The sequence below is a fragment of the Dermacentor albipictus genome, chromosome 1 (assembly GCF_038994185.2).
Source record: "Dermacentor albipictus isolate Rhodes 1998 colony chromosome 1, USDA_Dalb.pri_finalv2, whole genome shotgun sequence".
NCBI classification, from domain to species: domain Eukaryota; kingdom Metazoa; phylum Arthropoda; class Arachnida; order Ixodida; family Ixodidae; genus Dermacentor; species Dermacentor albipictus.
In genome coordinates, this window is record NC_091821.1 from 352,558,451 (window position 1) to 352,577,149 (window position 18,699).

The 18,699-nt window shown below is 46.1% G+C and overlaps 1 protein-coding gene across 4 annotated transcripts in view; it reads left to right on the forward strand.

Annotated features, from left to right (window-relative positions):
- LOC135909606 (uncharacterized) overlaps positions 1 to 13,689 on the forward strand; it is a 53,914-nt gene extending 40,225 nt beyond the window's left edge. For 3 of the 4 annotated variants that reach the window (XM_065441586.2, XM_065441588.2, XM_065441587.2), the window contains 8 exons: positions 2,693 to 2,764; positions 5,026 to 5,199; positions 6,597 to 6,856; positions 7,645 to 7,745; positions 8,873 to 8,975; positions 9,377 to 9,595; positions 12,021 to 12,131; positions 13,462 to 13,689. In XM_065441586.2, the coding sequence (XP_065297658.2) occupies positions 2,693 to 2,764; positions 5,026 to 5,199; positions 6,597 to 6,856; positions 7,645 to 7,745; positions 8,873 to 8,975; positions 9,377 to 9,595; positions 12,021 to 12,131; positions 13,462 to 13,617 (1,196 nt within the window). In that variant the 3' untranslated portion in view covers positions 13,618 to 13,689. The remainder of the gene's footprint in view (positions 1 to 2,692; positions 2,765 to 5,025; positions 5,200 to 6,596; positions 6,857 to 7,644; positions 7,746 to 8,872; positions 8,976 to 9,376; positions 9,596 to 12,020; positions 12,132 to 13,461) is intronic. The other variant, XM_065441589.2, reaches the window with a different exon arrangement.
- The last annotated feature ends 5,010 nt before the right edge of the window (positions 13,690 to 18,699 follow it).

Genomic DNA, 18,699 nt, shown 5'->3' on the forward strand with positions numbered 1-18,699 from the left:
ACAACACAGAAGTGCACAGAAACACGAAGTCTTGAAACGATCAAGAGCGGTTCAACAAGGTGTGTCGGTGCAGCTAACGTTTCGACATGGGGGCTGCTCTTCGCCAGGGCAACAGCTTTCGGTTGTTGCCCTGACGCAGTTACTGTTGCCCTGACGAAGACAAGTCAAATACAAGACCACTCTGCAAAGATCTTGTACGAGGTCGCAGTATAAATAAATAAATAAAATAAATAAATAAATAAATAAATAAATAAATAAATAAATAAATAAATAAATAAATAAATAAATAAATAAATAAATAAATAAATAAATAAGCAATCAGTAAAACATTGTTTATTAAGCAAACAGTGTTTGTCGAATACTGAACAGACGAGTGCCGTGTAGTAGGGCCTTGCATGGCCGTAAGAGTATCGCTTAACCCCGCAAAGCCCATACCCCGTTCTACATAATGGAAATGTAGCAACATGTTTCCCATTTGTTGCTGACCATGGAAAGCACTTACCCAGGAAAGTTTATAAAATGTTACTTGATTGAGCAAAAGTAGTGAGTACAGTAATCAATCTTACGTAATTGTTTTGATAGGCTATCTGCAACTGAAAACTCGCTCCAGCGTGTCAAAAACTCTAGGTTTCCCAAATCAAAATCTTGAGGCGTCGAACTCGGCATAGCAATAAAAATGCATAGTACCTTCAAATTAACTAAAATAAATTCTAGGGTTTTACATGCCCGAATCACGATCTGATTGAGGCACGCCACCGTGGGATACTCCGGATTAATTTTAACTACCTGGGGTTCTTTAACGGGCACCTAAATATAAGTAGACGGCGTTTCTTCATTCCTCCCCCACCGGAATGCGGCCGCCGGAGCAGGGCTTGAACCCGAGACCATGAGTTAGGCCCCTGGGATAATGTTTAGCCACTGAGCTAAAGGACGAAGTCGAGATTGTTACAGAAGCCTGTGTAGTCCTGATGATACACAGTAAATAGAAAGGGGCCAAGACACCGACTAAGAGGATTTAAAAGCGTTCTTACGTTTTGGTTCCCCCGCGGAAGCCTAGTGTTGTAATACTTAATTGTAGTCGATGATCGTTCAGGAAGGCACTGTCATTTCATGTATATCCTGTCGTTTATTCTTCCACTTAGTTATACAAGTAAGGGTGGGCTAAGAGCTCATTAGAGCGGCCATTATAAGATGCTTGCGCGCCAGCTCCTTCGAGTTATTCTGCCTCCGTCCGCTTTCCCAGCTTCCCTTAGCGCGTCTTCCCCCCCGAGACGTCCCCTCCTGGCATGCCCAATTCAAGTCGTCAATTTGAGGAGAGTCTCGCGGTAAGGGGAATCCGTCGCTGGAGTGTAGCGCCGTTCCGTTTTCGGCGGAGCATCTGAAGTATCTCAGTTCACGATACAAACAAATGAACAAGACAACAAAAGGACACCAGTGAATACAAATGTCTCAACCCCTCGTTCACAATAAAGGTAAAAACACCCGTAAAACTTTTTTGGCCGGTGACCTGGCCTCTTTATTAGCCACTGCGCTAACGCGGCGGTTACATTGGACTTTGTGGGAATTATTAGCATATAGGATAATCGATGCTTGCCAAGATTGTTCGCACATTGTCGTCGCACCTTTACTAACGCTCGTTTTCGTTGACACCAAAAGTGCACAAAACCCCGCACTATGTTTAAAGCGAGACTTTCCTTGCTTCCCGACTTACCGGGCGCTCGCTGTCCTTGTGGTCTTGCTCGCGCACACCGCTGGGTTTCTTGCGACACCACCAGACGCCGTTAGCCTCCGCGAATCCCTAGGACGCCTCGATGCCAGCGCGCTTGGTGGCAACGAGACACTCTATACACATCCCTGCCGGCGCCGCTGCGGCAGCGTTTCGCAGCTTGTGCGCATGGCACGTGTTGTGCTTGCTTTCCTATGCGACAAAATGCAGGTGCTGGGCTGTGGAGGTCGCGTTTTGGGTTGTAGTAGTGTAAACATTACAATCGTCCTTCGCCTAGAGAGCGCTTGGAGCTGGCGTCTCAACAGCGTGCTCGCCACGTATGCAGAAGGAGCTCGTAAACACGCTCCAGCAACATGGTTACAAAGCGTGCACTCAGCGTCGAGGACACCCAGGCCCGAAAGAAGCGTCGCGCGGAACAAGAGCGTGTTCGCTACGCAGCGAAACGTGGTGCAGACCGCGAATGTCTGTATACAATGTATACGTACAATTATAATAATTAACTGAATAACTTGCAGCCCCATATTTCAATTAAAGTTTAGCACTTCTGCCACGATGCGATGTGTGCCATGTGAGGCAGTAATAACGCTCAACTCTCACAGAGATTACGAACAATGGCGCACAACAACGCCGCAAGCAAAGGCCTCTCCCTGTGTGTTCAGTGTGCAGTGGTGCACGCTAGGTAATGTATAACATCAACTTACCACTCTCGTATTAAACTAAGCACTGAAAAAAATTGCACATTCGCCGCCAACATCACCGCTAATTGCAGTCAACCAAAGCGAACAGCATACAAAGCATGGCTTACATCGATTCCCACAAAGCGTGGGATCCGCATATTTCTTTTCATCTTCATTCTGTCAAATGTTCTGTCTCACAGTGTCTAACCCCCATTTTAATTCGTCTATTTTGTCCAACTGTCGTTGCGCTTCGCCACCATTTCAATGCTCACTTACTCTCGGTTTACAGGCCAGGCTGCACTCCCGAACCAACCCGTCGAAGAGAAACACGCCGACAAATCGAAAAACGCTGCTGAGCACGGTGCGTAAGCTGCGGCTGCTGTGCTTGCCTGCGCGAAATTCGGAACATAAAACTGGGCGCACATATCACACCTTATATTTTTACTACCTTAGGGGTTATTTGTCTCATAACTAACCCACTTACCCTTAATTCTATAAAAAAAATTATTGAGCACTACAGCAAGCTGCTATCACTGAAGCTGTATTAATTTCGACCACCTGGTCCCCACCAAGATAGCTGACACTACAGTCTGACAGACATTTAGCCATTAAGGTTTAGCTAATGCAGTTTTCGTATCAGTCACAGCTATCACCACGTTCACTTGCCACAATGTCGCCAAATATGGAGACTATTTGCCCCGTAAACAATCCGATCTTGCACAGTATATATACGACAGCCATTGAAGACAGACATTTATTTCGTGACACCTTGTCTGGGTCAGTGTCTGAAATGCCACGCCAAGCGTGGCCCCTCTGCGGCAGTCCTTTCTAGCCCTCTCCGCCGACCTTGCAGAGGCAAGATTTGGCAGTCCAATAGAACCGACACTTGGGCGTGTTGGTGTTGACTTCATGTTAAGGGACAGAGAGCAAGCACAAACGAGCACTACGAAGACAAGAGTGGCTGTACAGGCGCCTGCCCAGCGGTGGTGTCGTCGCTTCCTTCTTAGTTGTCATCGTCTCTGTGTGCACTATGTCCAAACTTTGCAAGTCCATAGCATGCGCCGTCTCTCGCCAGATGGCAGAGATAGAGGGGGATGAGGGGGGGGGGGAGTGACTGGTTGATAACACCGTAGCTGTCTTCCGCGGTGCCGACACTTGAACATATATGTTGTCAGCAGTATGGAAAGGGGAGGAAATATGACAGAGAGGAGGCAGGAAGGAAAAAAGAAGTGCATGTATTTTGCAGCTCTGCTCGCGGAACATGATTTATGAAACACTGAACACGTTCAGGAAGAGCGCGGAACGCGACAAATTCCGCTGCCACATACTGTTAGATATGGCGCCGTTTCCTGAGGCTACTTCGAGTTCCCCAGACCTCATCGAATCGCAGCACAGCTAATTGAGGAATGCAGAAGCAGGAAAGCACATTCCAGAGGAGCGCACGAGCCAACAAGTTCACGTGCCAACTAGGTCGTACGCCGCCAGGATTAGAAGGGGTCCTCGGACAATAGAGCCCAATCGTCCCCCTTCGCCTTTGAAGAAGGCATTTGCCACCACTGCGGAGCCGAGCCACCGGGAGCAGGTGGGCCCTTGTACAATGGAGCATGAGCGCCCCCCCCCCCCTCCTTCTCCACCTTAGAAGAAGTGGATTGCAATTCTGCGAGGCAAGAGCGCAGGGGGATCAAGTGATCAAGCAAAGGGGCCCAAGCGGCGACTCTCTTCGCCGGGTATGACACCATCGCATGGGCGCCTACCATTGGCTCAAAGTGGCGTCATCTGAGCGGACTCTCCCATTGGTCGAACATGACGCGACTTCCAGTGCTCGAAGGGTTTATAAGAAGCCTTCCAGAGAGACCAGAGCATTCCCTGTTTCCCTGATTGACCTCTCTCGAACTTCTTGCCGCGGGCCGCAGCGTCCGAGTTGCTGCCGGCCCGTAATGACTGTACGACTGTTACTTGTCTCTCACCTCTCTGTATATACTGTAGAATAAACCCTCCCAAGTTTGGTTTTCATCCCGAAGTCCGTCCTTCAACCCCTACAATACCATGTCTGTAGCGTCCTGATGCATGTCGCCAAGCTGCGCGAACAGCAGCCACGCAAATAGTCTCTGCTAGTAAATGAAATTACTATGCCTTCAGTGGGCTACAATTTTGGAGGTCAAGCTGCACGTTACTACATTTCGCAGCTTGCCCCTTGGCGGAAGGCATTATGTATGCAATTTGAGCGCCGGCCACGGCAGGCAGGCAGGCAGCAGAAAGGTGTCATGCTTACGCAGCGTCCAAAGCAGAGCTGGTAAACTGACCAAGCGGTTTAGTAACGCTGGCTCGGAAGTTAATACGGACACAACAAATCCTTGTACATGTCTGTTCTTTCGATCGTTGCCAATTCCAACGTTGCGTCGCCACTATCGCATTCACGTCTACTCCGGCTAACCAAGCTTCCGCTGACGATGGGACTAACCTGATCGGTATTCCAGAAATGTCGCAACCTAACGATCTGCCTCATCTTAATGCTTCTTTTTTACGTCCATTTGGAAACGGACATTGCTTTAACGACTAGTGGACGATGACGCGACCATAATACTCGGCTACCTGAACAAACCGCTCCTGTGCCGTGTGTAGGCGCAGACTCCCTGGCACCCGGCCCGAGCGCCCAGAGACCGCTCTTCTGCGACGTGCGGAAGTCCATCTTGAGGCCGCTTGCGTCCTACTGCACGCACATCCTGTTCGGCCGGCTTTCCCTCAAGGAGAGCAATGGGGTGGTCACGGTCCGAGACTTCGACAGCGCCACGCAAGGTACGTCGTCGCCCGGTTGAAAAAAAGAAGAATGGAGGACGCTTAAGCTTCGCCTTTGAGAGTGGAAAGCGATATATTTCGAAGATCCCTGACTGATTGTCACGCTTACCGGCAACCGCAGCTTTCTTCGGGATGCGCGGAGGCGAGCGCGATCGTGTTGTTGCAAGGAACCGAGCGAGCCGCACTGCTCGGAGAAGAGGTTTATGTTCGAGTTTCTGCATAACAGAATTGTTTTCTGGTATATTCAAATTAAAGTCCGACGCTATCATATCTGTAGGTCGTGCGTAAGTGACACTTTACGATTTTTCTGATGTATTTTGCTTTGAGGAGTTCAATTAATTCAGTAACGCACCTGCGTCACGTATAATGGTTGTGGTTCGTAATGAATTTTCGCCAAGCGACGTCCGACGCCGACATCGGATTTTTTGCTACACGGGGCCCTTGACGCTCTCGCGTTAATATAGGGTATCCCAGTTAACGTTAGCCACGCTGATCATCAACAACAAAAAGAGAGAGAGATAGGAAAAACACGGTGCAACACACTACTTTAAGACCTACGGTATTCGATTTTCATATCTCGGACGACCGAACACGGTAGGTCTTATAATCGTATCTCGCATCGTGATCTTTTAATCTTTATTTGTCGTCGAACAGCTTGGCTAAAGTTAACTGGGACGCACGCTATATGAAAATGGCGGAGTTTCTGATATCTTGTTTACCCGAGTATTCCACTATGGTCGAATATATGGAATCGCTACATACAATCATCGGCGCGTGCTTACCTGAGAAAATGGTCATGCAGCTGGTGCCGGCGTTCTTGCCGCTTCAAGTGCTCTTTGTTAGACGAGTTTATTCAGAGATACTGTGCTACTTCAGCAGCCTGGATGAATAGCTAGTGCATGGTGTAAGATCGTGGAGAAAACAGTTCTTCTGCACAAAAACTTGCAGTGTTAAGCAAGGACACTCCATTTTTGGACATGCGCTGGAGTTATGTACGAAGCTATGTTTTCTTCGTTGAGATAGTTTTCTGTACACTCCTATCTTTTCTTGTCCTATATTTTGTATTGGAAATCTACCGTGAAGATTCCAATCACAGCCTACATTCCAAACATCTTTGGTTCACGTGAAGCACTATAAGAATGAGCCATCAAGAAAGCAATTCAAAGTGTAAGTGTGTTCTAATAATAGAACGATCACCTAATCTGTACTCTATTATGATCATTCGTTAATATTCACTGCGAAGCTGTCCTGTTAACGCCCCCCTTATATATAGCATCTTCTTCATTTCAGTGCAAACACAACTACTAATAGTACTGAATGCAGATCGGCGGTTTTCCTATCGCATTGACTTCTACCCAAGCAATGCTTCGAGCTTGACATTCTGTGGGCTCACGCAGAGCAACTGCATCTCGCCTCCGTGTTGCGTCCCGGCTGGCCGCACGTCAGCCTGATGGCCACGTTAGGTGGCGGTGGTGAGGATGACGTTGCTATGGCCAAAGCCTTCGAGGCCGGTGTCGCGACGCTGGACGCGATGGCCACCGAGGCGGCGAACCTGGTGCGCAAGCGAGGCCTGGACGGTGTCAATGTGCACTGGACAGTGCCGGACCTCGAAGCGGACATGGAAGCGTACGCAGTAGGGTTGGTTGACTTCATCAAGGTAGGTCCTCCACCTCGGCGCCTTGTGCTGCCCCGATCCACGCAACCCTGTTTTTTTTAACATTGTTACCTATATTTCACGTCGCTCTGGTCGCTTGTCACGATGCTCTCAGATTTCTTGCGAAAACGCAACAAAGAGCACACGTAGTGAGACGCCTTCTAGTTGATGCGTGTATTAAAGAGGCAGAACTGGAGCTCAAGGGATCGTGTCAAGCACGGAATAACTTGCGGGGCAATCGGTGACAATATTTGGGAAAGGGAAATGTGCTCGAGAGTAGAGCGATGTAAAGTGTCGAACAGTAAATCCGCATCTGGGAGAATCAAGGAGGCACATTTAGTTTTCAATAGCGTATAGGAACTGGTGCAACAGTGATGCGTCAATGTAGTCGTGAATGCTGTTGGCAGAGGCGACTGGGGAGCTGTGCCATAGTTAATTTAATTTAGCGTGGCTACAGCAGCTGCTGCTGGTGCCAAAACTTGCTTCGCGGACTTGCGCGAAGTCTCTCTCCGGCATTTTAACTAGGGAGATCATGCAGTTATCACGTGCAGGAAACAGGGTCGAAGTTCCAATATTTAACCCCAAAATAACGCATTAGAGTGTATACTGACTGCCGTCACAAGAATATGCTGTAGCAACAGATGAGTGGCATAAGATCGTGCAAGACTTAACGTGGTCCGGAGCTGTATTTGTTTCGAAGCCACACGGGTGCACATAGTCTGACGTGTAATCCATCGTAGCCTGCAATGATAGGTGCCTAACACGTTGCGTTGTATATTTGCGCCGTACAGAATCTGCGGAAGGAGCTCGGTCCGTCGTCCATCATCACCATTGTGTTGCCAAACGAAAAAGAGGAGAGGAACGCGGCCTTCAACGTGCAAGAACTTCAGCCGTAAGCAAACTTGGGATCAGCGAAGGAATATAGTTAATACAGGGCCCAGCTTCAGTGCGATATTTTCGACACATATCAAATGCGTCCAACGCGCGTGCGCAGCTCTGATAAAAAAAAAATTGTCAAAGCTGGCTTCACCAGAGTAACAGTCCTTCGAAGAAACCAGGTTTTCTGCCTTTCTTTCTCTCCCCGTTTTACAGGTTTATGCGTGTACGTAACTGTGGGTGTCGATCTGGCAAATATAAGCATAGTTAAACGTAAATATACATCAACCGGTCTAGACCGGAACCGAGTCGGGGTTCTGACAACGGCTTTAAAACCAGTACAATGCCAGGAGTCGCGACAAAGCGTGCATTGCGCGTGTCGTATGATCCTGAATGCTAATTTCCGTGTTCAGGCACTGTGTAGTGCTATATGCTGTGTGTGGCACACACAGCATATAGACGTTCGCGTGCCTTTTTGTATCTTGTGTGTCATTTAGCATTTCAGAAGTTAGTAGGTAACACACAAAAAGAGGTACGAATATCTCCCATACCATCTGTCGAAATCTATTTCGGAATATTCTCGAATAAACTGCACCACAATTTTTCTCCTTTCTACAACCAACGCCCTTATGCAAGTTCGGGGACTTTTTCTTCAGTATGTACACTCCGGAATCACACGAACTTTTTTTTGTCAGCCTTACTGCAACTCGTGTCCCTTCTTCTGAAAGTTGGCTCCAGGCTAAAGCTTTTCTTGTTTGCCCATTGTTGATCATTTGAAAAGGCTTTTTGGCATTTCTACCGTTCCAAACTTCTGGAACCTGAACGCGAGAGTTTGTTTATAAAGCTTCAAAACGTTGAGGATTACCGAAAGAAGAAAAACGCTGCATGAGCATATGGAGTAAGCTTTATTCATACTGTATGTACTGTGTACATTTAAGGGCGTTACCTATTGCTAGATCTGACGCGCATTGCAATGTGGCAATCAGTCGGCTTTGCGTGTAATAACGAGCACTAAGTCTTGTGGGCTTATGTATTATAAGCGATGTTAATTTTTGTCTTTCTTATATTTTGAGATCTAAGCTGATAAGCATATAAGTGTTCCACCTAGTGAACTTGCCATGAAACAAAGCCGCTGGATTGCAGGTTGGTCAACTACCTCTTCGTGAGCACGCACGACACCTTCAGCCCCAACTCTGCGCTCACGCACTTCAACGGGCCGGCGCAGGACATCGACACTGGAGGCATGGTGCGCGCACGAACAGTATACTTGAAATAGGGTTTCAATTGAGATTCTCTTTAGCGTAGCGGAACCGTTGCCATTACCGGACAGGCTAGATGATATAGCTTTGTGCGCGTTAGCTACATTTCGGCGCATGCACTCGGCCAAGGACAGCGTGGTAAACGGTAACGCTATGTTAAACTGTACGACGGGTACCCGGATAAAACAGTTTTAGTGTGCTGCCGTTACGCTACTACACCTTTTCAAAACTGCACGCTGGTCAACGCTTACGTCCAGTGCATGCGCCTGACTGGTGTTGTCCATGGCAGCCTCGCACGAATAGCCGCTCGTTCGAAACGCCCGCATAAAAAATGCGCGCGTAATATCTGCCCTGTCGAGATGTCCCCGATCGTCCATGCGGTGCGCAGTTCACCGCTATCGCGGACGTGATGAATCAGCTGAGCGGCAACCAGTCGCGCAAGCTGTGCTTCACGTTCGGCCTGTCCGGCGTGGCCTACAAGGTGGGCGCCGGCGCACCGCTGGCCAAGTACGTGCCCCTGGTTGGAGCAGCCGGCCCGAGTGGCGCGCAGAGCGCCCCCAACGCTGGCCAGCTGCCGAAGGAAGGACGGCCCATCACGTACGACGAGGTCAGTTGCGTTGTCGGAAAAGAGCTGCTGTGTTGTTGGCTGGCCTCGGGAAGCCGTCGTTGTGGCCAGATTGTCAAGCATTTGCTGTAGGAAATTTCACTACCGCATTCATGACAGCAGTGCAGGAGTTCACAGGCTTTCCTTCTATATATATAAGCCGATACAATACAATACAATACAATACAATACAATACAATACAATACAATGCAATGCAATGCAATGCAATGCAATGCAATGCGATACGATACGATACGATACAATACAATACAATACAATACAATACAATACAATACAATACAATACAATACAATGCAATGCAATGCAATGCAATGCAATGCAATGCGATACGATACGATACGATACAATACAATACAATACAATACAATACAATACAATACAATACAATACAATACAATACAATACAATGCAATGCAATGCAATGCAACACAATACAATGCAATACAATGCAACACAATACAATGCAACACAATACAATGCAACACAATACAATGCAACACAATACAATGCAACACAATACAATACGACACAATTTTCATCAAAAAGGTGAAGGAGGCTGTGGGTAAAAGTTGCCCATCTAAGAGCAGCTTGACAGGAGCTCAAGCCCCCTCATGCTCGCATGAAGCTTCCTGCGTTTTTTCGCGGATAAATAAGCATGAGTGGAGGGCGCACAAGAAGACGATGACACAACGACCTTTCCCTATAGAGGGAAAGATTGGCGGTGCTGGTTAAGAAGGGGAGAGGTGTTACACGCCCGCTGACTTGCGCTATTTACCTGACGGAATGTAACACCGACAAAGCATTCAGAGAATTTGAGAGCCTGACGAAATGTCGTCTACTCTAGAATAATCTCGAAGAAATACAAAACAGACGCCGACCAAGAGGAACAAATTCTCTAAAGTTTGCGATTGCGAATGAGGCTGCCGTGTGGGTCAAGAATTTGTATTATTTAAATAATTTCTTCATATTCATCGGCATTCAGTGTGCATGCTTTTCGACGTTCTGTGTTGTATTTATCCCGTTTTTGTGTTTCTTGTCGTTCGCAGAGTGTATACAGGGCGTTTCAGCGAACACTTTCAAAAATCTTTAAAAGTTGCCTGTGGCAGATATAACAGTTCTACTGTAGTTCATGAGCTGGTCTACATGAAGCGGCGGGACAATACTTGCACAGAAAACTGAGATATAAAATCGTCTAATTAATAAATATTCGCTGTGTATGCAAGAAGTGCACCATGCAGAGCTCCGCAGCCGTATCGCCAGCGCTACTGAAGTGGGGCGCGGGCTAGGCGCTGTTCCTGGTGCAGCTGGCTAAGCCTACGCTGTTGCGTCTTCCTGTCGGTGTCCTTCGTGTCGTCCACAGCCGTGTCGGACTTCCTTGCCATAGCTGATTAAGTTTATAACTAATTACATTATGGCCCATATTGCAATTTACAAATTATAGCCGTGGAGTTCGCAAGGCGATGGATCCACTTGGAACGAATTTTCAAGGTGACACCAGTTTGGAGATATAAGTTCCCGAACTTTGCGGAGAAATGCACTGGCGTTCCAGTTAATTTGTTAACAAAACTTCCTTTCATGCACTGAAGCACACAAGTAACTGGAACGCCAATGCATTTCTCCGCAAAGTTCGGAAATTTATATCTTGAAACTGGTGTCGTCCTGAGAATTCGTTCTAAGTGGATCCGCCTTGCGAAGACCACTGCTAGAATTTGTAAATTGCAATATGGGTCGTAAGATACCTAGCTAGAAAGTAAATTAGTGAATTCTTGTTAATTAATTCTTGTTAATTAATCAATTTTGCGTTTCAATTTCTTGTGCAAGTAGTGTCCGCGGCTTCGACAAGACCGGTTCATAAACTAGAATTGAGCTATCTGCCACAGGCAACCTTTAAAAGATTTTGAAAGTGTTCGCTGAAACACCCTGTATATATGCAACAGCATAGGTGACAAACAACTTTCTCTAGTGATAACTTTGTTAGCGCGAAAACAGCTGGAAGTAATGGTGCTACACTAGTGGGGAAGATGGTAAAGAATGTTCTGCCTTATAAATGCGCTTGAAAGGTTTAGGACAATGTAAGTAAGACGGGTGAATCCAGTAACGCTTAGTGGAAAGTTTGGTTTTGTCTCATGAAAGAAAGCGTGAACAAATACCGGCAGCTGAACAAGCAGCGATCGCTATAGCAAGAGCAAGCTGCAAGAGTACCTCACTTCTGATGCAAGAGCGCCAAGTAGGAGTAAGAATGTGCGGCAGGAGTACGCTAACCTCTTGATTTAGCGATTCCCTCTCATTTTACTGAACGTTTTGCTAGCTGAAAAACCGAAATGACCACCCACGTATACTGTCTTTCTACAAGCCTTTTCTACTCTTACCTCCTCGCCTCTCTCTCTCTCTCTCTCTCTTTCAAAGGTGTGCAAGTTGAATCTGACCTGCCACCGGGCGCACGTGGAGAAGAGCTGTTACGACAAAGTGGGGGACACGTGGTACGGCTACGTGGACGAAAAAGCCGTCGCATCCAAGGTATGCACAACGGGCGGTTACGCGCGGTTATCGGTGAGCTCACCGCAGTGCGGGACAATTCGCAGCCATGCTGAGTAGGAGCTGCATAATCATCGCCTGCTTTGATCTTTGTGCTTGTACCCGCCTTGGTTGCTTGGTGGCTACGGTGTTGGGCTGCTAAGCACGAGGTCGCGGGATCGAACCCCAGCCAAGACGGCCGCATTTCGATGGGAGCGATATGCGAAAGCACCCGTGTACTTCAATCTAGGTGCTCGTTAATAATAATAGCTCTCGACACCTGGCGTTTGCGATGGTATATTGAAAACCGGCGAATAAGTGTTTGGTCAATGCTGCAGCTCGACGATTCCTGAAGAAATAATTGGAACAAAGCTCGCGATCAATATATATATATATATATATATATATATATATATATATATATATATATATATATATATATATATATATATATATATATATATATATATATATATATATATATATATATATATATATATATATATACACACGAGAAGAGGGGGTTAACCGAGGGCCCCGATTTTCATTAGTCATGTCATATGAAGCCAACACTGGCACCAAGGACAACATAGCGGAAATTACTTGTGCTTAATAAATGAAATAAAGAAACGATAAATTAATGGAAATTAAAGTGGATGAAAATACAACTTGTCGCAGGTGGGAACCGAACCCACAACCTTCGCATTTCACGTGCGATGCTCTACCAAATGAGCTAAGTTGTTTTTTTCATCCACTTTAATTTCCATTAATTTATCGTTTCTTTATTTCATTTATTAAGCACAAGTAATTTCCTTTATGTTGTCCTTGGTGTCAGTGTTTGTTGGCTTCATATGATATGACTAATAAAAATCGGGCCCCTCGTTGATTACATAACGAGGATCTCGAATCCGGCAACATTGATGACTTCAGGTAGCATATGTGGGTTTATTGAGCAGTTGCCTTCACCCAAAAAGATCACGTTCTCGTGACGCCTGCGGCAGAAAGGACGTTCGACGTCCTTCATCGTTCCTCATCGTTTAAAATTCCTCATCGTTTAGAAACTTGCCTGCTGTGTAACTAACAAACTTACTAAGCCAATGGAGAACACTACTCGTTTCCGTGTTTCAAGAGGGTTTATGCGCTCTAGTTTGCTGTTCTGTACCCTATGTCACTCTGTTCTCCAGAAAAGAGTGAAAACTCAGGACGTGTAAAAGGTCGTACAGCGTTTTTGTGTGTGTGTGTTTTTTTTAAATATACCATCATTGACTGCAGTGGCGCAGTGGTAGAGTATGCGGTATACACGCGCTCGCGTTCAAAACACCCGTCTGTGCAGGCCAAGTGGATTCTAAAGGACGGCTGGGAGAACCTGTGCGTGGTGGCGTGGAACGTGGACGCGGACGACGTGAAAGGCAGCTGCCGGGGCGACGCGTCGGCGTCCTACCCGCTGCTGCGGAGCCTCAGCCAAGCCACCGCAACCTTGGCCTACTGAGAAGTGTCAGCGCGCGAACTCCGTTGGAGACACATCATCAGCCCCATCTAATAAAGTGCCCTCATGCCATTACAGGAGTAGGCTCGTTCACTAAACTGCGTAACACTTAATTTCTTTAAGGTATGGTATGGTACGAAAAACTCTATTCAGGTCCTTCAGGTCGCGCTAGACCGCGGGTCGCGTAAGGATGTCTCGCTAAACATCGAGTGCCTTTCGTGATTCATAACGGAGGTGTTTGCGTAGCGCACGGAAGTAGGAAAGGAAGGACAGAGACGAGTAAAGAGCGCTAAAGTGGGCTCTTTAACCGCCGTTATGAACCACGATCATAACTCGTCCAAGCCTCTACCCTAACACGCTGCCTTTCATGACCGAGCACCTACAAAAATTCCGCGAGTCGAAATCTGCTTTCGCACCGCGATAGCGAATTGGAACAGTGTGGGCCAACAGACAGGCCAAGGAAAGCATAGGGGAAATTGTGAATATCCAAGAAAGTGAACAGAGGGAGCCACTGCAGTAAAACATGGCGGTTGTAGTAGTACATGGCGGGCTGAAGGTCAAATGTAAGATACAATGTTTATAGAGATCTATAAACGTTAATAAGAAGTGTGCTGTGGTTATATCACGAGAAACCCACTTACCCCTTCAGATCAAAAGGCAGGTAGTGACGAAGTTAGATTCTACAATAGAAGTGGTACGCACCTCATGACACCCCCCCCCCCCCTCCCTAATGTTCACTTTAAAAATCCACAGTGGCATCCTCCTAGGCATTCCCCTCACTGTACAAGCACAGTTCAAGCGCAGTGTTCAATGTTCAAGCACAGTGAGAAAACAGCAAGTACTCGTGGCATCAACGCACCGACAGGGCCACTGCGCGTGCGCTCTGACTGTGCTGTCCTCGGTCGCGATGCGAAGGTTGTGCGCTCCGCTCCCAGCTGTTCTTTATTCCACTTTTCTTGGCTTCAATGTATATTGGCTTCACATCGCTTTTATAATATTGAAAAAATTCGAACACCTCGGTACGCTTGTTTTTTTTTTTCTCGATCCCGACGAGTAAGCGCACGCCAATCAGTCACCAACTCTTCACCCTACTTTCCCCAGCCGCAAGTGTCATTGTTTCAGCGCGCCAACCCTTACAAAAATTTTTATAGAAAGTCTATAGACGTCTATAGACTGTCTATAGACTTTCTATAAAAAATTTGTAATGGCAAACAGACCCGTTGGAGTTATTGCAAGCAGTACATTACAAATGTGGTGACCTGTCTCGAGCGCTTAAAAAGAAAAAAAAAAGGGGGGGGAGGCAATTGTACACGATTGGTCAATAAAGAAAACACGTGATTCTTCAACACACCAAAAAGAGAGGTGAAGTAGATTCGAACCTAAGTGTTTACAGGCGTCCCAATTAGAGCATCCACACAAAGGGTGATGGCCACAGCCACACCAAATACCCTTCAAGATTACATGCTCAGTTACCCTTCAAGAATTAACCGAATCACATCTATCATCGCAATACCACAGACTCACCACCACTGAAGCTAGGCGTGAGATTCTGAGACAACTTCTTCATGCTCCACCATTCAACGAGAGCAAGCGACATCATCTTCCTCCGAACATACACGGCCAATACCACATCCAGGCCCTACCCAGAAACATGCACCCTAAGTTTCACGTCAAACGCCGCAAACTTCGAGCCAGGGCGCGACAATGCAGCTATGGACAGGCTGAAGGAGTCTACTATGTGGACGCTGCAGTGTACACCCGTAGACATCGTTATGCTCTAGCGGTCGTAGACAACCAGGGCAACACCGTTTGTTCAGCCTCAGTCAAGACCACCTCGGCGGGCGACGCGGAAGAGGCCTCCATTGCACTAGCATCGGGGCTACCCGATTGTGACATCGTCATTAGTGACTCTAACACTGCTATACGGAACTTAAGTAACGGATACGTTAACAACCTCGCGCACTCTCTACTTGTCGCTCACCCACCAGAAAACGACATCGCTCTCGTATGAACTCCAGCACATCAAGGACTCCAAAGCAACGAAATGGTTCATGCCGCTGCTCGAGGATTCACGGACCGAGTGGCCGCAAATTGGGGCCTAACTTCAGAAGCCAATGACTCCTAACAAGACACCAATAAAAACACAATCATCACATTCCATGAAATTTGCACAAATTACAGACACCAACGCCTAACGTATCCACCTCTCTCTGGGCCTAGAACGCGCCAGAGAGAAATACTGTGGCGCCAACTACAAACTCGCACTTTTCTTACCCCCGGAACATTGCACTTATTCTTTCCCGCCACATACCCGACACCCAAGTGTCGCTTTTGCCCTGTCCCGATAGCAGATCTCTCCCATATCATGCGGCAACGCCCAGTAAAAACTACGCCTCCCCCCCCCCCCCCACCACCACCACGCACACTCAAATTATTAATTAGTAGCGAGGAGCTGTCAGAGACTGCCCTGCGCAGCTCCGATCCCAACCTACATGACCGAGTCCTGAGGTGGGCTGAGGAGGTAGTGGAGGCCTACCACGACTAGTAGACGGACGTCTAGCCACATAATGTGGTGACGCACGCCTGCTGGAGCTGGAGTACTTAGACCTCCCTCTCTACCCCCGGCCCACCCCGTCTCTCAAAAGGGGACTAAAGTTCATTCATTCATTCATACAGGCGTCGCCCACGTTGATGCAATGCGTACATAAATGCGCGCGAATGCTCCGTAAAGTTTACTTCTCCACAGAAAGAAGCATATTGGGGAAAAGCCCTCTTTTAAAATTCAAAGGGGTGCTATTTAACCTATATATATATATATATATATATATATATATATATATATATATATATATATATATATATATATATATATATATATATATATATATATATATATATATATATATATATATATATATATATATATATATGCGCAATGAATGCGCAACATTTTCCAGAGAATTACAGTAGTACGGCCTCATGACGACTATACTCGTTATCAACTATATATTGGTGTGAATTCCGGTAATGATTAAACTCGTGAGTGGTATAGAAAGAGTTAAGAGGAAGGTTTAGCTCGGGTGCTCCTATATAAATACATGTAAATGGATGGATGGATGGATGCAAAACTTTAATAAGGTCCTGAGGTACGCGACTCAGCGCGCTGCGGGCCGCTCCCACGTTGGGACAGTCAGGCCGTGCCCGACCGCCGCATCGTGGGCCCTCTGGACAGCCCATAGTTGCGCTCCGGCATCATGTAATACATGTAAAAAGATAATTCATTTTTCTCAGCAACCACAGCACCAAATTTGGCGAGGTTTGTTGCATTTAAAGGGAAAACGTAAAGTCTAGTGACTGATGGTTTCGAATTTTTGATTCAGGTCTTCAATTTTTTACTAAAATGTGGCAAAAATCTAAAATTTTTAGGAAGCGAAACTACCATGTTTACAACTCTGTAACTCAGCAATGAAAAGTGATATCATAATTATGTGAATTGCATCTAATAGTACATCTAAAGCGGAGAAAATTGATATGTTACACATGAATCTAAAAAAAATTAGTAATATGGAAATACGGCTTTTGTAGAACCCTTGTACACAACGTAAAAAATCCACGTAAGATATAAAATGACATATCAAATTTGTCTGCTTTCAATGATACAGTGGATGTCGTTTACAGCACTCCGATATCTGTTTTTTGATGCAGAGCTATTCATTTGTAAACTTCGTGCTTCTGTTCTTTTTTTTTTCATACCTTCAAATTTTTAAATATCCTTTTAACAAAATTTATGCCATAAATCGAAATTACGCTTGCGACAGTCACTAGAATTTAACTTTCTCTCTCAAGTGCAAGAAATTTCATTACCATCGGTCCAGGGGTTATCTCAGAAAATCGCTTTTTCGTTTTGCATGTATTTGAATAGGCCGCGTCGGAGCTGGGCCCGAGCTAAAGCTTCCTCTTAAAAAAACATTCTTTAAGCTGTATTAGTAAATGATCTATCCACAACTTCAAACAAGTTACTATTACACTGAAAAGAGGTCTGGCAAGCCAGAAAAGACGCAAAAATGAAAGACGGGCGGCAACGCCATCTTGAAATTTCTGCATTAGCTTTCCGTGACGTCATAAATTTTGGCGGCATCTGCTCGAGCCTAGCTAATTTTTTTCTTGTTTTGTCGGATAAAAAAAGTTTAAGACAGAACTCAGGAAGTTTCAGAAACTTGTACTGAGCCACGACGACACAAGTACCGAAGTATACTGTGAAATTCGTGACGTTACACTGACATACCGGCGTAGGGGCTCCGGGCGGAATAAAAAATAAATCAGAAATTGACCTTCATCTTTTTTTTCTAATAATCAACCTATGTTAACTCTACGTGAACTAAGACATAATTTTAAGAAATTATGGGGTTTTACGGTTTTACGTGCCAAAACCATTTTCTGATTATGAGGCGCGCCGTAGTGGAGGACTCCGGAAATTTTGACCACCTGGGGATCTTTAACGTGCACCTAAATCTAAGTACACGGTTGTTTTCGCATTTCGCCCCCATTGAAATGCAGCCACCATGGCCGGGATTCGATCCCGCGACCTCGTGCTCAGCAGCACAACGCCATAGCCACGTAGCAACCACGGCGGGTCGATATAACATTGAAACAATACCTTATCGGTCTAACCTTATATAGTGTTTCAATTTCATGTCCTTTTAACGTTGATAGGTTGCGTAGGCGAGAAGTAGATGTATAACCAAAACCATTTCGTGGCAACGGCGAGAGTACAAATAAATAATAAGCAAACAAAAATACACACCACGTAGGATGTCTGAAACCCCTGCGCGCCAGTTTGAAGTATGCCTTAAAAGCGGTTGAATTTATATGGCGACTAGAGACCTCGGAAGCGCTTGATGGGCGTGGTGAGATGTGCGAGATGGGCTACTAATCCAATTGCGGTCCATAGAATCGATCGCGAAAGAGGTTCCTTCCTGCAAATTGTAGCCCTTTTGCGAAAATCGTGTAATATGGAAAACAAAGTCCTCTAACTCAGTAAAAAGAGAGCTAGCCCAATTTTTAACATTCTTAGTTAATTAATTT